At 35.8% G+C, this 27,985-nt stretch overlaps 3 protein-coding genes and 1 pseudogene across 3 annotated transcripts; 1 reads left to right on the forward strand and 3 right to left on the reverse strand.

Moving 5' to 3' along the window:
• Positions 1–2,843: 2,843 nt before the first annotated feature.
• LOC116132206 lies at positions 2,844–11,221 on the reverse strand (annotated as a pseudogene).
• Positions 11,222–17,071: 5,850 nt separating this feature from the next.
• LOC116132265 (transmembrane protein 45A-like) lies at positions 17,072–18,222 on the forward strand. Its single transcript, XM_031417919.1, has one exon. The coding sequence runs from the start codon at positions 17,234–17,236 to the stop codon at positions 18,119–18,121; it is 888 nt and encodes a 295-aa protein (XP_031273779.1). The 5' UTR covers positions 17,072–17,233; the 3' UTR covers positions 18,122–18,222.
• A 660-nt stretch (positions 18,223–18,882) lies between these two features.
• Positions 18,883–22,491, reverse strand: LOC116132276 (xanthotoxin 5-hydroxylase CYP82C4-like). The gene is made up of 2 exons (XM_031417932.1): positions 20,774–22,491; positions 18,883–19,606 (listed from the first exon to the last, which is right to left on the reverse strand). Exons 1-2 carry the CDS (start codon positions 21,725–21,727, stop codon positions 18,962–18,964), a joined length of 1,599 nt encoding a protein of 532 aa, XP_031273792.1. The 5' UTR covers positions 21,728–22,491; the 3' UTR covers positions 18,883–18,961.
• A 146-nt stretch (positions 22,492–22,637) lies between these two features.
• On the reverse strand, positions 22,638–23,328 carry LOC116132277. Its single transcript, XM_031417933.1, has 2 exons — positions 23,155–23,328; positions 22,638–23,054 (listed from the first exon to the last, which is right to left on the reverse strand). Exon 2 carries the CDS (start codon positions 23,032–23,034, stop codon positions 22,660–22,662), a length of 375 nt encoding a protein of 124 aa, XP_031273793.1. The 5' UTR covers positions 23,035–23,054; positions 23,155–23,328; the 3' UTR covers positions 22,638–22,659.
• Positions 23,329–27,985: the final 4,657 nt, after the last annotated feature.

A 27,985-nucleotide genomic window follows, 5' to 3' on the forward strand; every position in this document is an offset into this window, starting at 1 on the left:
ATATAATTTATAAGGTAATTACATTACATCCAACCTTATAGTACAATATATAGAAGTTGAAAGTTCCCACAAAGTGTTATAAATGAATTATTCCAGGTAAAACCCTAGAAAATGACTCGTTAAGGTGAAAAGAACGCCAGTATAATGTTACTCACTACAAACTTCTGACTATCTAGTCAATAGAAAAAACAAAAAATTTGATGAAATTTTTAATAACTCAAGAAGAGCAAGTTATGCGGGGAGGTAACTATTTTTTATAGTTTTCCTGAACAGAGTACTCCGTTTTGCTTTGTCCTGTTTGTATTTTATTAGGCTGCGAGTACAAAGTATTTTATAAGTTTCAGTTTCAGTCTTCTCTGTTTCTCTACACAGAGTTTCAGTTCTGTTCCATATGTACTTTCTGTTTCCTTATTGATGGTATTGTTGTAACATGCTAAATAAATATTTTATCCTTTGAACATGTTAAATTATTTATCACTTAAAATCTCTATTAAAGGATGCAAGAGTATGGTCCAAACCTTTCCACAAACTATTATTCAATTATTTGAAATCTCCATTAACACGTTAAACTATTTAGAAATGACGGGTAAGGTGCAAGGTCGGCGTTTCATTTATATACACCATAACATCAACTCTGCAATTTTTTGAGCATTTTTGATGAAATTGGCATTGGAATTTAAGTCGCACCAGACTTCAAATACTCTCATCTCATCAATGACACCACACAGTATCGTAGGAGTAGTTCGCTGTGGTTTCCTGTGGAAATAAGATCCCACGACACAACATTGAGTACAAGAATGATTAGTATATTTTGTAACATGTCAATTGTTTTTTTCTTGAGCTTGTTTCAGTTAGGAGAACAAATTATCAAAACAAATGTCAAGATCAAAAGCTTTAGAATCTCCAGTCTCCCTCCTCATTTTGATATATAAATGCAGCAGATATTATAAATGGTATTACAACTCCATAAAGTCAACCTAGCTATTTCTTTTAAGCTTGGTTTTGTTAGGAGAGCAGCACATTATTTAACTTAAATGTTACCATAATTCGGAATTATTTGGAAGCATCGCTTGTAGAATTTTCAAATTCAAATTGTGATTTATAAAATATTGCTGCCTTGTTATGTAAGGACCGTAGCTGATAAAATTTCATCTTCAAACTGTATCAGGCAGAAATTTAATCGCCAACCTGACATGTTGGGAAAGTACTCTTGAACTTCATCAAGAAAAATAATTAGATTTTTGTTGGCAAGGACTCTAGATCGCATAGACCATTGGATATCCATCTTCAATAAGATTTTCTTTATTCAGTATCATTCTAACAGTTCCCAAGGGTAGTAATTGAAGTAACAACCAATACAGAGAAAGAAAAAACAAATTATAAATTGGTTCAAACTTCAACTACACATACGATATCAACTTTTTTTGTTAAAATGGATTAAGTTTCCTCACGTCAAAAACTTCTACATACAGTATAAATATCGCATCTAAATTTTAAGGAAATTTACCCTATATTATATAATTTCTAAATTTGACCACACTCATTTACTTTTTTTATCTATTTTATATTATATAATTTTCAATATGCCCTCTCTAAAACTAATTCATGGGTCTGCCCCTGTTCATAGGTCAAGTTTACAAAATTCTGAATTGATTTCATTGCAATGGTCAGCAGGAAACAGTATGTTGATTTAAATAGAATTTCAGTATATTGTTGATTGTGATCTAAGTTACGCATCTAATGGTTTAAATCGTCTGATGCAAGGTCCCTACGAGATAAATAGTATCGACGGTGTTAGAATGCTATGAAATTTGGTAGGGTACTCCGAAACGGCCAAACAAGTTAGGTTGGTTGCGAAGAAATGAGTTTTGTCATATTTAGCCTTTTTGAATTGTTTAGATGGGTTTTTGGACGTTGTCATCACTTTTTCTGAAGTTTCGAGACTTTTCAGAATTTTGCTGCCAATGTTTAATTTTCCCTTTTTCCATGTATTTTCGGATTGGGGTTATTTTAGGGTAACTATTTAAACTTTGGTTTAGCTGTGACAGGGACAGTTTTTTTTTTTAATTTATTTATTATTATTATTGAATGAAATATTAAGAACCTTGTGTGGGTTTTTTTTATCTAATCCAGTATCCAAGTCTTGATACAATTCGGTAGAGGTTTTCCATATCATTTGTTTCGTGAGATTTTGGACATCTTTTGACGGCATCACCGTGTCATTTCATCTTTTTTTTTACTTCCATTGTTGAGAGTACCCAAACTTTTTAGTTTGCTTCAATTTATTATCATCCACTTTGAGTGAAGAATTTGTTGATTGTATGCCTCTAGTTTCCTCTAGAAAAGAAAATTGTTCGAAACCAATCATATGGTTAGTGGAAGTACTTATGTGGGTAGTTTGCCATCATCTCGTGGATTTTCTTTTCGTTTACACTTTGAAATTTGGGCATCCTAATTTGGTTATGATTGCTTTGTTTCATTTGTTTATCTGCTTGGTTTTGCAGGTATGTTTTATTGCACAAAGACGGGAAAAGTTTTATTTTGCTTCCGCTAAATTTTGTGGTTCGTGATTGAGTTTATGGCCTTTTTTTTCCCCGAATTCATTTTACTAATTTCCTAGTTCAAAGCCATATATCGACATCACACAAAATAAACAAATTTTAATGCACACATTCAGCTTTTTATTTTCAGAAAGTTAAAGAAGAACAGTAGAAGCATAGTTGCTTTCCCTTTACCAAGTGAAAGACAAAATCATTGACGAAGTCAAAGAAGTTTTAAAACCTCACACACGAAAATACAAAACATAGAAACGGAACTAGGACATAGATTGAGAATTTAATTTGTTAACTTGCGAGGGGAGATAATTCAGTGTGACTATCCAAGTTGACCATGTTTATAGAAAGTGTTGATTCAGCTTCATCGCCCACTTTTCCAGACGCTCTCTCAATTGCCAAACACTTATTCAGTTCTGTCACTACCCTATTCATGGTTGGCCTTTTGCTAGCAGTTAAAGAAGCACAAGCCATTACTAATTCTACAGCTTTCCAGGCAGAGTTTATGTCGAAGTCTCTGGGTAATCTTGGATCAACAATGTTCCTAATATCCGCCTTTGAAATTATGGATTCTACCCATCGACTTATATGAGTTCTCTCGATGCTTTTCTCAATCACAGGTTTACCTGTTATCATCTCTAATAAAATCATTCCGAAGCTATACACATCACTTTTTTCAGTTAGCCTGTGTGATACATAGTATCTGCAGGATCGATAATAACACAACCTAGGCTCTGAATCATGCAACTTTCCCAAATAATGGAAGAATATATTGACATTATAAAGCGAGTCTACTTACTCAGGATCAAGGTATCCAGGGGTTCCAGTAACGTTTGTTGACACATGAGTTCCACCTTCAACAGGAAAACTTTTGGAAAGGCCAAAATCAGTTAATTTGGCTCGGAAATTTTCATTCAATAAGATGTTCGTGGATTTAATGTCTCTGTGGACAATTGGTGGCTTACAACCACTGTGGAGATACTCCAATCCTACATTTCAAATGCAATCCATATAAATTTTGATCATTAACAACCATAGACAAAAAATGGATCTTTTTTCTGTATAATATGAATAGCAAATTGCGAATCATAAATATACTTCTTTACCTTGTGCTGCCTCTGTTGCTATTCAAAGTCTTCCTTCCCATGTCAACATGTATGCTTGGTTTTCTGCATATGCACCGAATATCAGTCTATTATCTTTGGATAATTAAATAACTTCCCTCAAATTGAATCGGCTAAAATTTGGATGGACAGAGTCTTATGTAGTAGAGAATGAATTAATACAGAAACCTCTGAGATTGGTTTCTAAGTCTCCATTGGCCATGAGCTCATAGGTGAGTCCCATGTTGGTGCCCTCGTCACAGTAGCCAACAAGGGCTGTTAAGTTTTTATGATGAACTCTCGTTAGAAGTTCAACCTGTGAAGAAAACATCCATATCATCAGATGATTGAATAGACAACTCATAAATTCTGCACAAGTTAATTATTTAATTTGTAAATGTACCTCGGCTTGAAATTCCTTGTATCCTTGAGCCGATGATAGAGAAAGCATCTTAACAGCTACTTGATTGTCGTCTAAGTAACCATGGTAAGCAGTTCCGAATCCTCCTTTCCTTAGAACCGTCTCAAAGTTATTAGTCATTCTCACAACATCAGAGTATGAGAACCTTCGATTTTTCAATTCCAATGACCCCTTCTTCCCTGCTTAAAAAATTTGTTAGCGACTATTTATCCTCAAATTCAAAATAATTTGAATGTATGTACTGAAACATTAAACATATGTACATGTGTTTACATCGATTCGTACCTTTTTTCATTCTTTGGATCAATAAAATTACCAATGCTGTAGATAAAATCACCGCAATAGCAACAACTGGTGCTACCACGGGAACAATATTAGACTTGTTTTTCTCTTTGCATGAACCAGGGGAACAAGAATTTGAATTCCCGTTCACTCTAGAATCAGAACTTGAAACAATAACAGTTAGACTTGGCAAAACACTACCCGCATCCGTGGGTCAACGGATACCCGCATCCAATGGGTGAGTACGGATAGACCATTATTCGACCTGTATAAAACTGACCTGTACCTGGTCCGTCCATGAAAATAACGGGCGGATCGGATGATACCTGCAGGTGACCACGACACCCGCATTTTACTTTTAAAAAAATTCAAAAACCGAAAAACATTTTTCTGTCATGCTGCTCAGCCATCACCCATCATTACTCATTAAACTCCACGCCACACTTCTTTTTCTCTCTCTTTCTTCATCAATGCCTCTGTGAGTTCTGTCATCTTCCATTAAACTCCACCAGTCCACCTCTCTCTTTCTTCATCAATCCTCCTTCTTTCTTACAGCTACTAGCCCACGCACAATTTTTCAACCATATCTGATCTCTGATCTTTGTCACGCAGACATATAGCCATCTCTTCGGTCGACAGTCGCCCATTTTTCCATTTCTCCTTCACGCAGCCATCCTGCATGCCGACGCCCAGCCATTTCTCTCAATCACAAAATTTCGAGTTCTCTTGCTGTCGTCTTTGATCTCTCTCACGTAGCCACCTCACCCAAAACCAGAACCCTCACGCCCAATCTAAGACCTGCAAAACCCAATATTTGACACCAAACCAAAATTTACGGCAGTGAGTTCTAGGGTTTTGTTTTTTTTTTGTTTCAGTTAGTTCAATTTTGTTTATTGAAATGTGGGAGACCATTCAGAATTGGATGAGTTTTACTAATATGAGATTATCGCTTATGGGATGCTTTTATTATTTGTTGATTTGAAGTTTTTTCTTATCGGTTATGTATATCTATTGCCCATTTAGGAACAATTTATTAAATTATTGTATATTTTAGTTGGTCTTGTTGAACTAATGTTTATGTTGTTAAATTTGATAATTTAAAAAAACAAAAATCATTTTATGCGGGTGACCCGCAAGTTGACCCGTGCCCATACAGGCGGGTGCAGGTCATACATATGACTACCAGTACAAAAAAAATCACCCGTGGACTCGTGCCCATTTCACCCGTAACCCGTTACTATCTAACCAGTATTCGCCCGACCCGCCCGTTTACCAGATCTAATAGTAGTGACTAATTTAGTACTCCGTCCGTTTTCTTTTAATTGACGTTTTAGGTGTGGGCACAGGTTTTAATAAAAAAAAAATTCTCTCTCCCACCATTTTTTGCCCTGATTTTGTAGGTGGGAGAGACTTTGAAAGTGGGAAACTTTCCCGCTTTTTTAAATAAGATTTTTAACAATTTTGTCTTATTCATTTGTTTCTCCCACTAACTTCATCTGTTTCTTTTCTTTTACGCTGCTCCAGTTCTTTAATTTTTTTCGTCCCTCACTCGTTTCTGTTCCCTTTGATTTTGTTCGGTCAGTCACCATGGCCGAACAATGTAATAGTAGAGGTGTACTTGGGGAAATTGATTTAAATGTTTTTCCAACATTAGAAGCTACGGATGAAGTTGATGACATAACCGAGAAAGTTAATACACATTTGAGTCGAAAAAACCTTACAAATGAACAAAGACAAGCAATTTTTGAATCTCTATTGAAGCGAAGTGTTAATGGACAATTGAAGAAAAACACTACATCTGAGGTGGCTCAATTATTTTCATTTAGTATGTTTATATTCCAATGCATTTGGCAACGGGGAAAAGAAAATGAAGTTTTGGATTCTAACACTAATGTATCTAGCAGAAAGGCACTCAATTGTGGGCGTAAGCGTCTTGAAAATGACGTCAATCAATTTCGAAATATTCCATTGTGAAGAAGGACGTCACTGAGGGCTTTATCTGCTGTCACAAATTTGTTAGTGATAACATTATTTAGGCGATTAAAAGAGGGCTCCATACGTCGTCATTCAAATGCTATAAAACCTTTATTAAATGTGGAAAACATGAAAGCTAGAATACGCTTTTATTTATCGATGATTGAACATGGCAACAACCCCAGTTGTTTGAGGTTTGTAACCATGGAAAATATTATTCATGTTGATGAGAAGTGGTTCTACATGACAAAGTAGTTAGAGAAGTATTACCTCCTGCCTGACAAAGACGAGCATTTACGCACATGTAAGAGTAAGACTTTTATTACTAAAGTCATGTTTCTGGCTGCAGTGACACGCCCAAGGTTTGATGAATTAGGGAATGAATTATTTTCTAGAAAAATCGGGATATTTCCTTTCATAAATAAAGAACCTGCAAGGAGGAGTAGTAAAAATCGTTTTGCCGGAACCATGGAGACTAAAACAATCAATTCTATCAATAAGGAAATTTATCGATCTTACATAATTGAGAAACTCTTGTCGGCTATCCGAGATAACTGGCCAAGAATTGATGCAGGAAGTCCAATATTTATCAAACAAGACAATGCGAAACCTCATATTGGTTTGGATGATGAGTATTTTCAAAGTAATGCTACTAAGGATGGCTTCGACATACGTTTGATCTGTCAACCACCGAATTCTCTAGATATGAATGTTCTAGACCTTGGTTTTTTTAATGCGATACAGGGACTACAATACCAACAGGCACCCAACTCTATAGATGCGCTCATAGAGGCTGTTCAGAAGTCATTTGATGAATACTTGCCCACAAAATTGAATCATACGTTTTTAACTTTACAGTCATGTATGATTTCAATTTTAAAAGCCAGAGGTTCGAACAAATATAAGGTTCCGCACATGAAAAAACATAGTTTGGAGAGAAAAAATTGCCTTCCTAGGCAGTTAGATGTTGACCCCGTGTTAATTGGAGAAGCAATTGCTCAATGTCAATAAGTGTTACAATTGACCTATCTAGTATTGAAGACTATTTTTCTTTTGCCCATGATGTTCATATGGGTTCTGATAAGATATTGTCTTTTAGGAGTAGTTTGTGTTTCATTTTGATTTTATTTTTTTATTTTTTTTGCTGTAAAGAAATTCTACTCCAACATACAAGAAAAGAACTTGTTCTATTTTGTGATATAAGCTTTTATTATGGTAATATATAACAAGGTGCCAAAGCTATACACTACACTTTCTTGTGTCACTCTGCCTGCCAAAAGATGCACATATAGAAAATCAGCTTTACCTTAAACTGAGATCGATGATATTTAGATAATGAAGTAAACAACCATATACAAATCTAATCTTTTCTGCAGGTCCTATGAAGAACAACCTGCCAAGAAGAAACCTAAGAAGAGAAAATCAATGGAGCAAGGACTAGAAGGTGAGAATGATGGTGATTTAATGCCCAAATCAGAAAATACGGGGAAAGGATGATGGTTTTGGATGAATTTTAAAATTTATATCTTGAAATTGAAATCTGACATACTTTATATATTTCAAAATGTTTCAGGTCTTTTGAATAGATTGTCTGAATCTAATGTGGAATCTTCCCCTTGAATGATCGATTTTATTTTTGGCATGACCTACTGCATCATCATATGGCATTACAGTCTAAAGTTCTTAATAAAAGTTGTTCAAGTTTATAACATTGGAAAATAGTTTCTTTTCTACTAGGCATTAGGTATAAAAAAAAACAACATTTTATTTATCTGTATGCATTAATCTCAATCTAGAATTACTTATTTCACAATCATATTATTGTATGGTATGTTGGCATTTCTGTATACTGTCAAATGTTCAGTTTCAGTCTAATGCACAATCCCTAGTACAATGGGATGTGAGTGGCTGCTTTGACTGTACTTAGACGTTGATTTGTTGATTTGTTTTTAAATTTTGTAGTCTAAAATGCAGAGCTATTTAGGAATAATCTGAAGCAGATAAGAGAGGAAACAAGTGGGAGACTGTAGAGTGTTACATAAAGACCCAATGGCACTCCAAATAAATGGTGGTTGGCATTTGCTAAGAGGAAATTCATGAACATCATTGTTCCTTGAATATATTGTTGTATATCCAATCTGCCTGACGAATTCTTCTTATGGTAAGTTGTCAAAATTATGTTGCAGATCATTTGTAATGATAAGCTGTGAAAAATCTTTTTGTTTGTTTGTGGTTGCATTGAAACTTCTACATCAAATATGCATTTCTATATTATTCAAATACATTGAATGAATTTGTTGAACCTTCATAATGGATAAGTAAAGAGGGATAAAAGCTAATGAATTTTCATTATATAGTCTGTGCATGGACAAAAAAAGGCCGGCAATAAAAAAAGCAAGCCATCTAGGCACAAATTAAACTACATAGTCTGTACATAAAAGGTTTGCAGCCAAAAAGGGTCAAAACTCCAGCCACCTTAAGGAAATCCAACAAAAGCTTCAATTCCCAACTAGCAGAAAAATCAAGACTCACCATAGCAAAACTACTGCAAAGCACACACCCTTGGGTCAGCCACATGCCCTTCTCAACATCAAAGGCCCCGCAGCATAGGCTAAAACAAAACATAGGCAAAAGTCACAAAAATTCAGCCACAAACGCAAATTTGACATCACAAATTTGACAATAATGCAACAACATCACAAATTGATTTTGACAATGATTTTGATAAGAAAAAAAAATCACAAATTTCTCAACTCAAATCTACTACGCAGACTAGTCCACTCTCCCTTCACTTCTCCTCAACGCCATCGCTAAACGCCTCGCCACACGCATAGACATCCTCTCTTTCTGTGCCGTCTGTAACTCATTCAAGGACTTTCCTTTCCCATCATCTGTATCGTCACTCTCCTCTCAACTCCCTCAAGAAACTTCAGCTTTTGTTAACACTCGTGTGGACTGGAAGGAAACCCCAAAAGCTCACGAGTTCAAGGCTGATCTTCCAGGGCTCAAGAAAGAGGAAGTGAAGGTGGAGATTGAAGACGATAGGGTGCTTCAAATAAGTGGAGAGAGGAACATATAGAAGGAAGACAAGAAAAAGAGAGAAAAGATGGAAGCAGAGACAGATTAGAGAAAGAAGAAGTGGCGATGGAAAATAAGGAAGAGATGAGAAGAGGGGAAGAGATAAGATAAAGATAAAAATTAAAGAGGACAGAGGCAAAAAGTAGAGAAATGACAAGATGGAATGGAAAGAGAGAGGGATGATAAAAAGTGGAGAAGGCATGATTAAAGGTGCAGACAAGACAAAGGCAGAACGACTTTAATTTTAAAATTTTTAAAAAGTCTTAAAACGACAATTAAAAGGAAACGGAGGGAGTACTTGGGTAGGTGGAAATACACACACACACACACGAGTCTATATATATACACACACACATGCGAGTCTTTAACATTATTTCATCTTAACAAAAGTAAACCTTAATATCAGTAAACCCTTCTCTGCTTTTTCTTGGAGTGCAGCTGGAACAAGGCCTTCGAGATTGTTTCCTTTCAAGTTTCTGCAAGAGAACAGTATACATTTGATCCTTTGCTTTTATATTTAATTATGAGAAATAAGCTAGCCTGTCTTACTAATCAAAAGTAACTTACAGCAATTTCAAGTTTTGTAGCTGTGCTTAAAACTCTAGCACTGATCCTGTCAGATTAATGTTTGAAAAGTTCCTAAAATGGTGATAGCAAATGTTATATTGACATGGTTTTCGTCAGTTGGACAAACTTACAAATTCATGGTAAAACTGAAATGCTTACAAAGACTCTAAGGAGGTGAGACTGAGTATAAAAGGACTTATCTCGCCAGACAATCCACTCGATGACAAATTCCTGCGAGTATTCCAATCAATAATTTTGTTAACAGTGTAAAATCAAGCTTCAGAAATAAGATGCCATTTGATTCAAACATGAAAACTTACAGGGATGTGATCATTGGGAGTCCAGAATCATAACGGCAATTAAGACCTTGCCACAATTATAGTTGAGGGACACATGAATCTCCTTGCCAACTTGGTCTTTTCACTCCATACTTTCCCTTGATATTTATGATAGCATCAACTAGTATTTTTACGGGCACGATTAATTTTGGTAAGGAATAAATTAATTGATCATAACCCAAAGACAAGGAAAGGAAACCTACCATCTTGTTCATTTGTCATCAATTCTGAGAAATTTTTTAGCTAGTATATCTCCATGGCGTTTAAGATTGGCGGAAGAGTTGAATTCACAGTTCTGTCCAGTGAAATGTTTAACTCTTGTTCCACTGTAGGGAGATAAGTTGCAAGTTGAGTCTGTGGAAGAGGGAAAATAGGCCGGAAACCAAACATCTCCATTAGTAGAGATATTAAATGCTATAGTCTGGTTTTCTTTTAATTCTTGAACTTCAGCAATGTGCATGAAGATATAATACAATCTGGTGTCATTAGCCTCCCAAGAAAATTGCCATGATTTACTTGCATTTACCTACGTGACAGCAGTACTCATGACCGAAATTGGTATTTGGTAACCACTACTATCATCATTGAGGAGATTAGTATTCGAGGTGCTTATCGAGACACTGTCACTGAAGTTGTATGGGAACCATATGCGATTGCAAACATCATCCTGGTACCTATATATTTAGGACATAGTTTTACTTGGCAACCAAAGATCAACATATATAATTTAGAAAATATAAAAATTACTAATAATTACCTGATTGTTTCGTTGGTTGTTGAACCAAGATCATACCTCTCAAAGAATACTAGTGATCCTGATATTTGAAATGATTCTATTATGTAAGGTGATGATCCATAACTAGAATTTATCAAAGGCCTCACCTCTAATGCTGATATGAAAGGCATTCTAGTGTCTGTGTTTTTAAGACAGACATGTATATTGTTATGCCTGGGAACATAGGGTTGACGTGGCACCCAGTTAAGTGCGAAAGGTCAGACCTCGGGAAGAGTCTACTGCCATTCTGGCGCAGCTGCGTTGTGTGATCATGGTTGCACCCCACAGCTTGCTCCCGTCAGAATAATGGGTGTTTGTCAGGCCAAGAAGGAGTTTTGATGATCCCGCGTGTCCAATCCTTGCAGCAAATCACGTGAATTACTCTAAAAGAAGGATTTGCACGGATCATCCCACCAACTTACAGATTCAGTGATCATTACCTCAAGACATCCCACTATAAAATGAGAGCTCCTCTCTCATTAAGGGGATTCGCACATTTTACTTTTGACAAAAATTCTCTCTCTCTAGAATAGACAGTCTTTGATACCTTGTATCATCAGTGTAAAGTCAGTCGTCTAAAGCGACTTGACCCTTATCATTAATAAAAACATCAGTGGACGTAGGATTTGCTTCCTTAGCATCCGAACCACTTTAAAACTCTTTTCTCACTACATTTAGTGTCATTTTCCAAACCATTCACGTGTGTCTTTTGGGGCCAACTCAACATTTCACACGTGCGTTTCGTTAGTGTCAAAATCACGCATCAACATATATAATTGTTCTGGGGCATATGGATGATCTCCTTGGTGATGGGAGTGGCGGCGTCGAATCAATTATCATGGTACAAATTACATAAGTACGATAATTGATATATTTTATTATTTTATAACAAGTCAAACAATTTTCTTATAATATTTAAGCTTGTTTCCGTTCGGAGATGAGCATAGTATTTAACTACTGATAAGTTACTATCATTCATTATCTATCTTCAACCTGTAATCTTAAAATAAATTTGATCATGTTAGATAGTGGCGTTTACCTATAAAATTTCAACTACACAGCTGTACCAGGAAGAAAAAGTTCATCACCAACCTGATGATCTGTTGGTGAAACTCTTTAAAAAGACTTCAACGAGAAAAAGTTTTTAGTGGTAGACAAGTTTTAGATTCTTGGGACCAATGGCCATGAATCTTCAATTCGGATTATTCCAGCCTTAAATTATGGTATACATGCTTGATTATCATTGGACTAACACTTAAAATAATCTTATAAATTGCATTCAAGTTCCTTCAGTTTTCCAAAGGGTCGTTATCGATCATCCATCACATTACTGTATTAGCACTCGAGTCTTTATAAAACTATTCTTTAAGTAGAAAAAATTTTGGAAATTCCCAACTCTTTCTATGAAGAGTTAGTGATCATTCATTAGAGAGAACTTAAAATCTGAACTTAAAGACAACCCTATTAGTAAAAAAACCAGTGTATTCATATATTCTTTCCATTGAAAAACATGGCTGCAGGTATGCAAATCAGATTTTATAATTACAACGACCCTGGAAAAGAAAAATGAAATCGACAATATATGTTCAATGAAATGTTGTTGGCATGAGTTCTTTAAATTTATTGATATGCCAGGTTTACAGGATTACAGGTAAATTTAAGAGGAGGAATAATTAGTGAAGGTGGTATTTGACCTCCAGCATTATATAATAATGCAAAATGATCATTTATACATCACATAAATCCAGCCTGAACAAAGAAATATATAGATCAATTCTTTATTTAACCCTGTTGACTTAATTAACTCTCATATTCTTATGTTGTTTTTGAAACTACAGGTTGACTAATTAGTTTATATTATCTCTAACAGTCTGCCATAAACTATATATAGTTGGATGAAATATTTGAAAGAATAGAGAGATACAAAATCAAAATAACAGTAAACATACAAATCACAAACAATAAAAAGAAAGAACAAATACACACGATTTTATCCTAGTTCAATCAATTAACAAACTATATCTAACAGAGTCAATATTATTACAATACTACCTCACTTCTCTTGTTTAAAATGAATGTAATTTGTCTTATGATTTACTATCGCTCATACAATTGAAAAGTATGCTTACATACTAAGTTTAAAAGACTAAGACCTAATAGTATAAAAATTCTTATTCCTATGCTTAAATCTAGTAATGAATCAATAACTTAAAAAAAATCATTCAACGACTCTTCAAAGAAAAGACCTAAACCGCCTATGAGCCCGCATGAACCCCAAATACATCTGCGTGACCTATTAATACTGAAGTTGTCGATAAGTACAACAATTTTTACATGTAATTGTCTCTTTCTTTGTATTTAGAGTTCAAAATAAATTATTAAAGCACTACTGGAGAGAAATTATTCAGGTGACTTGACTAACAATTTCATTAACTGCACAACTGAGAATTAGAAAAGAATTTATACACTTGGCTTGACCAAGCTTATTTATCTATATCTTTATTTATTTGTTGTTCTTTTGGCAAGCCGTGGACCAGACAATTATTTTAATGAATTATTTGAGCTGTTTGAAAAAAGATTAAAATTTGTATATTGATGAGAATCTTTGGCGACCTTTAATTAAGCGTAATTTTTTTTTTTTTAGCTTGTTTAATTAAGCACGATTTTATATGTATTATTAGTTGATTCTTTGCTTTTATATTTACTTATGCGAATTCGGCTAGCCTAACTTACAGAACTTTCAAGTACTTCTGTAGCTGTGCTAAAATTTCAAAGGAGGAATAATTAGTGAAGGTGATATTCAACCTCTAACATCATACTACCGAATGATCATACATCATACCCCCAATCTAGCCTGAATAAAGAAATGTATAGATTAATTCTTTATTTAACCCTGTCGACTTAATTATGCAAGAATTAACTCTCGTATTCTTATGTTTTTTATGCAATGAGAGGTTGAATCACCGAGAATGACAGTTGAAGCAGAAGCACCTCTGAAGAGAAATTATTCACTTCGCTTGATCAAGCTTAGTAACTTCATAAACAGTATTTTTTTTATTTTTGTTTTGGCAAGCTGATGACCACACAATTATTTTCATAAATTACTCGAGCTGTTTGAGAGTAAAAAGATGAGAGTCTTTGGTGAAATGATTGATATGCATGAATTGTTAGTTACAAGACGTTACATGTAATATAACTAGATTATGAAAATATTCTGAAATTATTCCTAGGAAGGACCATCGGGTTACCTAAGCAAAAGTCAAAGGATCTATTGAAAGGAATCATTCTTAGATTAACAATTAATTGGTCGTCTCCACGAAATTTAAACTATTGTATGTATTGATATATTAATTAGATTGAATTTCTTATTAAAATGAAAGACAAACCTCTTGGGCACATTCATAAAAGAACTTCTGTAGATTTCTGATATAATTAAATTGGGGGTTAGTTCAGGTATGCGTTAGTTGACTTAGGCGTCTCGATTATCAAAAAATAAAAAATAAATAATTATGGTTTACAAGTGTATTGGATACCTAGAACATCTTATATTTGGACTTCATCTTCTTGTTGATTAATTAGTTGATGTATATATAATGATTAAAAGGAATGGTAAACAAGAAAATAAAGTTATGCATGCTTCACTAATGAAATTATTTGGACCCTTCCTTTCTGAAGGATAGAAAATGTTATCAATTTTATTACCAATCTTGAGAATTGGCGAGTCCAAAGTGTTAATTACGAAGATGTGAACCAAACAAAATATTAGTTAATCCTTAAGATGCTATACAATGAATTCAAAATCTATATGTATATTTTTTATTACTTCACATATATTATATGATTACTATATATATTCCGAAAAGATAAACCTTAGCATTCTAGTGCACATCTGTTATGCCTGGGAACATAAGGCTGATGTGGTGCCTAGTTAAGTGCGCAAGGTCAGACCTCGGGAAGAGCCTACTGCCATTCTGACGCAGCTGCTTCGTGTGATCATGGTGGCACCCATAGCTTGCTTTCGTCAGAGTAATGGGTGCACGTCAGGCCAACAAGGAGTTATGATGATCCCGCAGGGAAGAGTGAGCGTCACGACTGGATAAAGTCAGACCTTCATCTCTTCCGTTGAAAAGCCTAAACGACGGCCATTCTCTCTTTCTCAGAGCATTAATTGCGTTTGAAATCCACATTTAATGCTCTGATAAGGGGCGTCGTTCCAATGTACTGCGCATTTAATGTCCTGATAAGGCGTACTGTGTCGGCGTACTGTGTTAGCGTACAACACATTTAATGCATCTGGTTGGCACTTAACACGCATAAGGCACGTCTTTCAGTGCAGGGACTGCTTCATTAAATGCATCCATGGCAAAAGGACAACAAGTGATGTCTGATGAAATCAGGCCGTTTGTACCCTGTAAACAATGAACATGCGAGGTCGTTCTCAAAAAAGTTCCATCCCGACCTACATTCAGGCAGGTCGAGATTTCCAGAATTTTTGGAATTTCCAGAATCTCTAGGAATCATCCAATTGCGGCATGACTTGTAGTTTCCAAGGTTCGGTTCTCAAACCTTAAAAACTAGGGGACTTCTGTTATGCTTGGGAATATAGGGTTAATGTGGCGCCCAGTTAAGTGTGCAAGGTCAGACCTCGTGAAGAGCCTACTGCCATTCTGACGCATCTGCTTTGTGCGATCATGGTGGCATCCACAGCTTGCTTCCGTCAGAGTAATGGGTGCACGTCAGGTCAGCAAGGAGTTGTGATGATCCCGCGTGTCCAACCCCTGAGCAAATCACGTGAATTACTCTAAAAAAAGGATTTGCACGGATCATCCCACTAACTTGCAGATTCAGTGATCATTACCTCAAGGCATCCCACTATAAAATGGGAGCTTCTCTCTCATTGAGGGGATTCGCACATTTTACTCTTGAAAAACTCTCTCTCTAGAAAAGACAGTCTTTGTTACCTTGTATCATCAATGTAAAGTCAGTCGTCTAAAGCGACCTGACCATTATCATTAATAGAAATATTAGTGGACGTAGGATTTGCTTCTTTAGCATCCGAACCACTTTACAACTCCTTTCTCACTGCATTTACTTTCATCTTTCCAAACCATTCATGTGTGTCTTTTGGGGGCCAACTCAACATTTCACACGTGCGTTTCATTGGTGTCAAAATCACGCATCAACAACATCAATTATTGTAAACTTGTAATTTACAGTTTTAGGTCATACATAAACATCAAAGAAAACAAACAAGTTCTGAGACACCAATTTGATTTAATTATTTCAGAAAATTAAAGAAGTAGAGTAACTAAAGTAGAAAGCATTATTCCTTTCTCTTTTAGTTACCAACTGAAATACAAAATATTTGATGAAGTTGAAGCTCTAAAACCTTACACATGAAAATACAGCATAGAAAAACTAAAGTAAGACATATATAAGTGTTTAGAAATTTTGTTATCTTGCCATGGGAGACATTTGAGTATGAAGATCCAAGTTGACCAGGNTAATTGTCATTACATTTCTAGTGAAATGAGTTTCCCATTAGAATTATCTTGACAAATGGAATCATATAATTTGCCATTACATTATATTGGAGACATCTCATTCTCCACTATCTGCAGATTGATTGGGGTGACTAAGTGGCTCTCATAGTCTCTAAGGGACAAGTCTTCTTCTTCCCTGACACATAGGCAAAAACTTTATTTGGTTATATAGAAAGACATGGAAAGTAATCAATGCATAAATGAGTCCATGAATGTCGATTCTTTTGTTTTTTGACAAGGTTAAAGTTGAAGAAGATCATGAAAGCTATGTAGGACACTTGAATACTCAATTAAAAAAGATTATTTGAATGGTCTTGAAGTAACAACCAATTGTCATTTAGTTCTTTAAGATGTATTCTTTTAAAACAGTATTTCCTTTACGATAACCCATCTTCTTTATTTATTGCACTATATGTGTGTCTTTTTCTTGGCGTTTTTTGTTTGTGGAAACACATGCACCATGCACCAAAGATATGAATAGATTACCATCTTGTTCTTTTGTTGCCAGGACGTATCTGCAATTGCTTCTGGTATTTAAATTTTTGAGTGGAGAGCAAAGCAAAGACCAAGTATTGTTTCTCTTAAAGAAAAGGAGCTTCCATGGGAACGTTTGTTGGACACTTAGTCCCGGGTTTAGCCCTCACTGTTCTTGGCCTATGGCATACCATCAACACTATCAGAGCTTACTGTCTCAAAGGCTCTAACAACTTTAAAGTAAGGTTTTGGTTTCCATTCAATGGCCCTTCATCGAAGCTTAAACATTTGGAGCTCATTTTCATCTTATGCTTCTCTCTTCTCGCGATTTTTATGCAAGTTCTTGACTTCCCTTTTCTTCACTTGGCGTTCAAGCTTGACAACTTTGAGCATGCTACCATGTTTCTCCATCTCGCCATATTTGCAGGTTTCACTCTTTGTGCGGATATAACTCATTCATCTGACATCCTATCTGGAGTTCCAGGAATGCTTGTAGCTTCCGTTTTCGGTCAAGAGCTGTTCCTAATTCATTTCCACTCCGCTAATCATGTTGGCCTGGAAGGCCATTACCATTGGCTCTTTCAGCTCATAGTGTTCATCTCCTTTGTGGCAGCTATATCAGCAACAAGTTTCCCGAACAATTTTCTTGCTGCTCTTGTTGTTTCGATTTCAGTTGTGTTCCAAGGCTGTTGGTTTGTGAACATGGGGTTCAATCTTTGGTCTCCAGAGTTTGTTCCTCAGGGATGCAGTATGCAGCTTGCAGAGGAAGTCAGTAGCAACATGCATGGAGCAGTCATTTGCGCATCTCATGAGGCAGATTTTCGAGCACGGGGACTAGCTAATTTGCAATTCAGTTGGGTACTCTCTGGAATATTGGTATTTACAGGATCCGTTTGCCTAATATTAGCTAGAAAATATGCCCCCAGATGTCAGTCAACCCAATATGAGCAACTTCACAGTACAGTCATAGATGTTTCCATAGCAGCTGATGGCTTAAAGCTAGTTCATCCCTAAGATATAGAAATTTAAACATGAAAATATCATGTTCACTTAAGATCATTGGATCACTCAGAAGCTGCTATCAATAATAAATATATTGTATTATTATTCCTATAGCCGCAATACTTCCTCAGTATTGTTTGTATACTATATGCTCCTTGCTTACTGTATTTTCTTTTTCATGCTTTGTATGATTTCTTTCACCTCAAGTTGATGTAACATCTGGCCTAGGGTTGAATAACTCCACTCAGCATTAGTCAAATCGAGTTCGAGTAATTAATCGAGTCGAGTTTGATCATAGTAGAACTCGACTCGATATCTTTGCCAGTATTTTCAAGCTCAATGATGAAGTTGATAGGTTTTAAAATAATAGAGGTCATAAGTAATTTAAAAGTTATAAAAATTGCAAATCCACCCCTATTAGATGAGGTCGAAATTAAGTTCGAACTTAAACTTGATTAAAACTTAATTATACGAACTCGAATTTGAACTCGATTTCCAATTTCAAGTACCGAGTTCGAGTTCAAACTTGATTTCTTATACTCGACCAGGCTCGAACTCGATACTGTAACGATCGAGTCGAGTTCGATTTACAAGATACTCGACTCGACTCGACTCTTCACCCTTAATTTCGACCTCATCAATCAAACATTACAATTACAAGATTATTGAAAAATGAAAGGGTCTCAGTAGAAACACATATTGTGATATAACTTGTAAACTCTGTTTTAAAAGTATCACAATAATGAGATAAGTGATAAAACTTTTAGACTCCATAGTTTTGAATTTGTTTTTACATAAATATGATCCTGTACATAGTTTACATGTTTGATACATCGATGATCACGAAGCAGATTACTGTTCTTGGTTTTTAGTACTCGAATAGCACATGGAATCTAGCCTTGGAGTAAGGGTGACCTCCAATGGTGTTGCTTTGGGGACAGTCAATCCAGGACCTTCAGTCATATCCACTGGTGTATCCGAGACTGTCCCTAACTCGAATGCATGAAGCAGCCGAGCCAGGGTCAAATGCAGGACTTGAAGTGCAAATGAGATCCCCGGACACTTCCTCCTTCCAGAACCAAATGGTATATATTCAAAATCCTGACCATTAAAGTCCAACTTGGCATGGTCATTAAGGAACCTCTCAGGTATGAATTCTGAAGGGTTTGACCAAATGCTGGGGTCACGCTGCAACTTCCACAGGTTAACAACGAGGTGTGTGCCTGCTGGAATGTGGAAGCCAGATATGGTGCAGTCCTCCATGGCCTTGCGTGGTGCTGAAAGTGGTAGTGCAGGGTATAATCTCAATGTTTCCTGCACAATGGCTTGTAAGTATATCAGGTTCTTTATATCTGACTCCTCTACTTGCCTATGTTTTCCGACATGGACGTTGAGCTCATCTTGCGCTTTCTTTAGCACATGGCGATTGTTCAGTAACAGAGATATCACCCATGTAAGTGTTACCACTGTGGTGTCATTGCCACCTAAAATAAGGCTCTGCAAAGAAGATATAATAGTTTAGGAAATAAAAATATGCTGACAAACACTTCTCACAAACTTCTCTGACAAACATTGATATGACAGTTCGCAATTGGTCGGCTCACATTTGGACAGGTGGGACTTATGCAAGCTGACCAATCACGAGCTGACACGTCGTATTTGTGAGAGAAAGTTAGTGAGAAATGTCTGTGTGTGAGTGTAGTATTGTTGCCTTCAAATAAGAACCGAAATCAATTATCTGGAAATTTCACTTCCTGAGGATTTTCTAAAATTGGCATATCTAGAGAGTCGAAAGAATTTGTTGGCTTTCCTTTATCATCAATTGGGAAATTTGTTTGTCTGTTACAAAAGCAACAAAAGATTAACCATAAGTGTCTATTTGAGACTTTTTTTCCCAGATTTTGAGGAGTTTTTAATTAAACTGGTTTTGAGATATTTTAAAACTATTATTTGTCAGATTTTTTATGCATTAGTTTTGACTGGTTTAAAAACCTCATAGAACCAGTGTAGTGTATGTTTTAGGGGTTTATAAACCCCCCAAATCGGAGTGTTTTTAACGGTTTTAAAATTTTATTCCACAAATACCCAATCCACTATAAAACTATCATAATTATATCCAAAAATCACTATTGCCGATTAAAAACGCACAAAACAACAGGAAAGAGAAAAAGACTTGACTTCTTTTCATTCGACTATTTGTTCTTCAGCTCCTACTTTTATGAGTATATATATGTAAATTTATCATTTTAAAAAACTATCAAGAATCATTAGAAAATAAACTCTCAAGCGCAGGTTAAGTGTTTTAAAAACCGCTACTAAAAACCCTTCAAAACTGCTATGGTGGTTTACTCTCATAACCGTCACCATGAAACTCCTAAGTAGACCCTAGGATTGAAAGGTCAGATCATTAACAATTAAAATTTTTCTACTTTTCTCTACCATGGTCTAGTTGATTAGCCATGATCTTCTCCATTGGGATCTTTGCAAGTTCACTTTAGATATGTGAGGAGAGATCTATAATAAGTTCTATGAACACTTTACATGTTAATAAAAATGGTAGTGTTTTGACAATGAAAGACGGAAAATTCCTTTCTTTTCTTTTATTTTCAATTCATAAAATATGATTTGTGATAATTTGGAGTAACTGAATAGCCAGGAACTTACCAAGCAAGTTGCCTTAATGACAGTATGTTCATCATCTTGAGCTGAAATCCTGCCTTCATCCATGATAGACAGCATCACATCTATCAAGTCATGCTCCTCCTCATTGATGTTTCTGTTGAGCCTTTTTTGATGATGCTCTTGCACCCAACTCTCAAAGATGGAATCTAACTCCCTTGCAGTCCTCTTCATTTCACCTACATATCCCTTCACATAATCTAACCAACCAAGACATGGAACTGCATCTGAGGCCAAAAATAATCCCACAAAGTAGAAGAAATCACCCAAGGCCTTTTGGCACCGCCTTGACTCTGGATCATCACCACTTGCATCAGTACCAAAATATCGTTTACCAGCCATCAGTCTTACTATGATATTCATTGCTAAGTCCCCAAACCTTTCCTTCAGGTCTACAGCAACAAGGCCTCCATTTTTGACACTTTTTTTATATAACCCTTCTATGAAACAGTTGATTTCTGTGTCACGGACATGCTTGAGCAACTCAAGGCGGCGATTTGAGAGAATCTCAACGGCAACTAGCTTCCTAATCTCGCGCCAATACGGTCCATAAGGAGCAAAGCCAAACATGGCATGGTCATATCCCATAAGTTTTACAGCAAAATACCTTGGACGGGTTGGGAAAATCCTGTCATTTACTGTGAAACATTCTTTTGCCACTTCCCAGCTACTGATTACAAGTACTTGATGAATTCCAAGGTGGAGCAACAAGGTTGCACCATACTTATCAGCCATGGCTCCAAATGTTTGATGCAGCTGCTGGTTTGATCCAAGAAGATGAAGATGACCGATAAAAGGCCATGCCCCTGCTGGTTCCGGTGGCCTCCTGCCTTTGTTCTTGCTCCCTTTGGCAGTTTTTACAATCACACAGAGAAAAATAATAGCAAAAACAAGTGCCAACAACGCCATGGTATCTCGCAGCTGAAGGTAAAATCCCATCGTTTTTCACTGTCCAAGGAAATAAGATGATTGAAGATGAGGATTCAACGCATATAAACCCAGTTTCTGCAGCATGAAATAAATATCAGACTTTGCACAAAAAGACAACATTGATGACTGTACAAGTTGTGGAATTTCCTCATCCACAAACAATGTGGACCATTCTCCATAAGTAAATGACAGTTTAATGTGGCCTATGCCAGATTCTTCCTTCTGTAAGTCGTTCAACCCAGTAATGAGTCATAGTCATAGCAGCAGTTCCTGCGCCTAACTTCCAAGCGACGGCAGGGCTAACAAGTCAAACATACCCAGTTTCTCATCACAGATATTACAGAATCACAAAACTTCAACACAACACTTGATTTTTAATTGTTGCCTGCATTTACACATTACTTGCAAATGTGAAATCTTTAGTTCATGGATGCAGCAAAAATGAAGAAGTTAAAGATTACCATGCCCAGTTTAAGAAAATACATCAAATAATCAAATTGATAAACTCATTTCACTGATAGCTAATCAAATTCTGCTTAGTGCCAAAGCAAGTTAAGATGGATTGATCCTAAGTTCATAATCATCTATTGGTTGCAGGAAGATGACACCCCCTTACTATTTATCTTAATGTAGTTTTATTGTTAATTCTGACAGTCCAATAGCAAATGATGTAGCATTGTTGATATGACCAGAGTTTCATTTCTATTCAACAAACGGCCAGTCATCCACCATTTAACAACATAAACGACTTGTCAGCTGCCCTTTGAATGTATTTACGACGTGTAATACATTGGTGTGAAAATAATTGAGAACTCAGCTTATGAGTTTGGTTTATGTATGCAAAACAATCAAGTTCTACATCAAATGATGAGATTTGTAAAGATACAAGCTTGATGAAAAAGAACACATAAAATCAAACTTTTTTTTTTTGGCTTCAATGCTCACTCAGCCTCCTCCACAGATGCTTCAATTCGGAGAAGAACAAACCCGACTGCAACTCCAACAAGCACAAGGCCATTCATGATTGCTGCAATCCTGAAGATCTCACTGGCTGCATCGCATGTTGAAGACAAGGCACCCCCACTTCTTCCTTTGCCTTTTCCAGGAGCTCTCAATGAGCTCACAATCTTAGCAAAACTTTGCTCAGTGCATACTGGCAAGCCTAGTGAGGCCACATTGTTGTGTGCTTTTAGCCCACCAAATGAGTTCAGCCCTGTTATGTAACTCACATTCATGCTTCTTCTTCTCCTACTGGAGCCTGCCACTGTGGCAGCAACAAACGTTGATGAAGAGAGTGTAGCTGAGGCTGCTGCCATTGTTGATCTTCACCCACTACCTGAAAAAGAACAAAGAAAAATGGAAGAAGATTGTGAGAAAAGTACTATAAGTTTATGCTTTGTTAGCAGTAGTAGCAGAGATTAGAGAGGCTGGGTTACCTGATTTTGTTGGTGGTTTTGTGATTCTTGTTTATGTGGGTGGAATTACAAAGACGATTGGAAGTGAAGGAAATGAAGATTTGTATGGAAAAGATAGGATAAGGTGGGGAGAGGATGGTTGGTTCACAAGTAGAATAGATAATTCAGTGACTTTTAATGTTAGCCAAGAAAAATGAGACACAGAACTTGCAAATAAAGACTGACCACTAGTTTGAGCCATCTTTATATTATCATTTTCAGGCCCCAGTCCTTGATGAAACAATCAGGACCCTTGAAATAATATTTTTTTTTCTTCTCTATATATATATTTTTTTAAGGAAAATAATATAGAGAGCAAATAGTATCAGATCAGTAATCAACATGGCCATTTTAGATTTTGCCATTTGGCCAGCAGAACTTATGCAAGCCCAGAAGGAGAAGAGTAAGTGTTGCATAATCATTTTCTTAAACAATCCTTTTGCCTCTCTGCTTCAATGTAGCGATTACGTCTAGGCTTCTTCTACTGTTTCCTCCTCTTCTCTCTCTTCCTTTTCGACATATCTTCACTGTACTACCGTAATCATCATCAAAATCAGTACTGACATCAATAATTTCGTGTCCTCCTTTCTTCCTCCACCTTTATATCAATGCCCACAGAGGATCAGTTTAACTTTCTCGCAGCCAGATTTCTCCAAAATTTTATTGAATTACCATCACCGAATCGAAAAATTAGAAAATCTCCACATCTAAAGCGCTGTTTCCACAAACTTTTGCCAACCATTCACAAAAATACCCCATTGTCAGCATATACCATTTTCATATGCCAAACTTTTCCCATTCGGTCTGAAGCGCAACATTCTTTGGTAATGCATTCAAGTGCCACTTTATACAATAATAAAATACTATCTTCTGTGAAAACCGGATGCTTGGGTTCAACACTCAAATGCATTACCAAAGAACGTTGTACTTCGGAATCGAATGGGAAAGTTTGGCATATGAAAATGGAATATGCTGACAAAGAGTTTTTTTGTGAATGGTTGGAAGAAGTTTGTTGAAGACAATCTATGGAGTTTGTAGATTTTCTAATTTTTCGATACAATGTCGTGATAGATTCAATGTTAAAATTTGGGGAATTCTGGCTGTGAGATAGTTAAAAGGCATTGATTTAAAGGAGGAGCAATAAGAGGAGAAGCACAGGTAATATTATATTATATATATATATTATATATATATATATATATATATATTTTTTTTTTTTTTTTTTTTTTTTTCTTTTTATATTTAACAAATTTTGATATTTTTAATTTGATTATGGAACTAAATTTAGCTTTAATATTGAAAAAAATGGGTTTTAGACCCATTAAGCCGCCCCTGATTATGCTCTGGGCCCAGAGGCCCAATCTCCTATGTGAAGCTCAAGGAGGTTCTTCAACAAATTATACAACATTTTCAAGACCCAAAAGCAATTATAAATTACTCACAAACACCCTAAACACATTATCTATTAAATCCATCTCAAGCAAAATCGTCAACATACCTAAACTACAAATTTGTATACAAAAATCTTATATCGGATTACAACTGAAAATATAGAGATAGAAAGTGGTTAGCATCAAAATTTGATGAGAAAATAGTTGGACAATGAGGGTCGTAGGTTTAAGGTAGAGTGTCGGAAAGTTTGAGTGAACGAAGGGGAAAGGGTAAAAAAGGGGGGGAAAATGGTGAAAAGGGTCTTCGTGAGAGACTCGTAAAATTGGTTTAGCTTTAATTAGATCTTTGAAACGTGTTTATTGAGTAAATTTCCCAATAAATATCCTATATGTTGAACAAAAAAGAAAGAAATTGATCCAAGCTGCAAGATTGGATGCACATTCATGGTTGCTTTCTGGAAAAAGCAGTAAAGAAAACCTGAAGGTAAAATAAATACAGTAGGAATGTCATAAGCTGCATTATATAACCAAGTAAATAGTTCACCGTGAAGAAAAAATTATATATCTCCTTGTGAGAGTTGCTCCCTTTATATAGAAGCTGTCGGGCTAATTACAAGGCTGAAAATCAGCCATTACACAGGACTATGCAAGGTAAGAATCAACGCCTATCAATTCTATGCATATATACAATATACTCTTCTATATATAGCTAGACTAAAAAAGGATAGAATATATGCTGCCTTTATAGACTAGGCCAGCACATATCCAACTATTAATTCTGCTAACATTGCACTGTAAAAGAATCTATACTAAATTTTTTATAGTAAAAGCTTGTTTAATGTAAAAATCAAAGAGTAAAACCACATTTGCTCTCATTTTACAAGTACACTTTAATGGTTTCCACAGGCCTCTGCTCACATGCTTTTTGTTAAAGCTGGTAAAACATCGTTATCAAAATCCATGCTGTGATAGCACAAAATATTTTATGGTAAAAGCTTGTTTAATGTGGAAAGATTTGGTAGGATTTTATGAGTCTCCACCAAATTACCGTATTAAAATATCTCACATTTGAAACATTAGAATTATTTGCAAATCCTCTTTAACAGTTAATATAGGTTTTTACAGGCCTTCTATCAGTTCTTTGCACAATTTTTTTCTATCTTTAGATACATTAATTGAAGACTTTCAAATAGAAGCAAGCTGTGAATTAGCAGAAGCCATATGTAGAAGGATGATAATTCAAATTTAAAACCATATTATACTAGTCCCCTCTTTGATATTATGATATTAATGTATGATCCAAAACCTAGTGTTACATATTTTAGCTTCTGGGGTCCCTCAAAACATACGATATTAGCAAACAAAAACTCGAAGAAGTTTCAAAATAATTGTCACTCCAGATCAATGTTCTATAAACAGGAAGGCATATCCTAATACAAACTCAACAAACAAGACCACCACTGATTTAACATTAAACTTGAATGCAGACGAACAAGAGGGAAAAAAAAAGTGATTCGGACAAGAAGACGAAACTGAAAATCTATGCAACTAAAACAGATTAGCTTTGAAGCAAAGGCATGTAAAACCATCTAGAGATTTCATCAGAATTCTTCAATAGTACATGAAATTTATCACTCACAAACACTTACGCTAAGTAGATGGTACTCAATACCATCACCACTCATCAGAATTACAGGCGACAAAACTATTAAGAGACCTTAGAGTTCTAAAACTGATAAGAAAGTTTCAAACTTAATCTATGTATGGAAGCTATCTCACAATAATCAACATGTTTGAATGACAGAAACTTCTGTATCCCCAGAAAAATTATATGAAACATAAGGTCACCCCAGAATTACATCAATATTGTAGATTTCTTTAACACTCAAAATAGCTTATACAGAGTACAGAACTGCATGTAGAAGTGAATGACATGAGTGTTTTGGCAAAGAATTACAGAACACAAGAATAGGTAAGAGTAAGTAGCTAACAAAGTAGAAAACAAAGAAAAAAAATACCCCAGATTTCATTTTTGTTTCCTGAACCCTTGACAACAGTGACCCACAGAAAAATTCTAAATATTGTTCATCACCATAACACTTCTTGTTCTTGAAAGCACAATATTTATATAAACATTAGCAGAGCTTGATGTAGAAACTAAAACCAGACTGTAGCCCCAGCTTCATTGGTCAGCCTGGTTTGGTTCTTGGTTAGCGGGTTGGCTCTGTGACCCAACTCCTCGGAGAATCTGCAACAGTATTATATTGTTTCTCCCAGCTGCTTGCGGAAATTCGCATATGCTATGATCATCTTTTTGCTCATGCTTCCACCAGCAGACTTGTTTCCATCCACTAATCCAGGTTCGACCATCCTTTCAGCACATAACCATTCCAGGCCATTTCCCCTCCATCTCATCTTGCAAGGTTAGATGTTCAGCTAATTGAATCCAAAATCTCTCAAGACATAAGATAGAACCAACTGCAATAATGAATAGAAAACTCTACCATTAGCAACTATATTGTTTAATAAGCAAAACAAAATTCATGCTTGACCCCATAAATTCAAGCCAAATGAAGTCATTTACATGTGATTTATAATGGTGCAAGAAATCATTATAATGCCAGAAACATTTCTTATTATGAACTAAAACACAGGAGAATTTGGCCCCCATTTGAAGCAGAGGTACCATAAATCCTAACAAATTGAAAGAATTAGCATTTCACCAATTAGTTTAACTGATTAAAAATGAAATAAACGGCTAATGCAAATCCCACCATCACTTATTGACTATACTAAGCAAGATCAAGTATTTTTGTAATAGATGATTTTAGCTCGTTACCAGTCGGTTTTTCCCAGAGTTCATTAGCTTTGACACAAAGTAGGGATTTTGAGGATGAACATATTTTCTCACTTCCTCTCCGGTCAAGACATTGTCACATTAACAATGGGTTTCATTCATCTCACACAAACCCTTTACATATCTCTAGGGCATTCACACATGCACATATTATTACTTTGAAATGAAAAAAAAAAAAAAGTACATAATGTTTACCGTCATTTCCACAAATCCTTTTGCCTCTCTGCTTCAATGTAGCGATTACGTCTAGTGCTTCTTCTACTGTTTCCTCCTCCTTCTCTTCCTCTTCCTTTTCGACATTATCTTCACTGTCACTACCGTAATCATCATCAAAATCAGTACTGACATCAATAATTTCGTGTCCTCCTCTTCTTCCTCCACCTTTATATCAATGCCCACAAGAGGATCGGCTTAGCTTTCCCGCAGCCAGATTTCCCCAAAATTTTAACATTGAATCTATCATCACCATTGAATCGAAAAATTAGAAAATCTCCACACTCTAAAGCGCTGTCTTCCACAAACTTTTGCCAACCATTCACAAAAATACCCCATTGTCAGCATATAC

The sequence above is a fragment of the Pistacia vera genome, unplaced genomic scaffold (assembly GCF_008641045.1).
Source record: "Pistacia vera cultivar Batoury unplaced genomic scaffold, PisVer_v2 Contig25, whole genome shotgun sequence".
NCBI lineage: Eukaryota > Viridiplantae > Streptophyta > Magnoliopsida > Sapindales > Anacardiaceae > Pistacia > Pistacia vera.

What these genes read in the sequence shown, in the direction of transcription:
- LOC116132276 (XM_031417932.1), bottom strand. Translation starts at nt 21,727, where the DNA reads ATGGGATTTTACCTTCAGCTGCGAGATACCATGGCGTTGTTGGCACTT. An exon ending in TCATTAAGGCAACTTGCTTG is followed by an intron (nt 19,607 to 20,773) that starts GTAAGTTCCTGG and finishes TCTTCTTTGCAG; the next exon opens with AGCCTTATTTTAGGTGGCAA.
- LOC116132277 (XM_031417933.1), bottom strand. Translation starts at nt 23,034, where the DNA reads ATGGCAGCAGCCTCAGCTACACTCTCTTCATCAACGTTTGTTGCTGCC.
- LOC116132265 (XM_031417919.1), top strand. Translation starts at nt 17,234, where the DNA reads ATGGGAACGTTTGTTGGACACTTAGTCCCGGGTTTAGCCCTCACTGTT.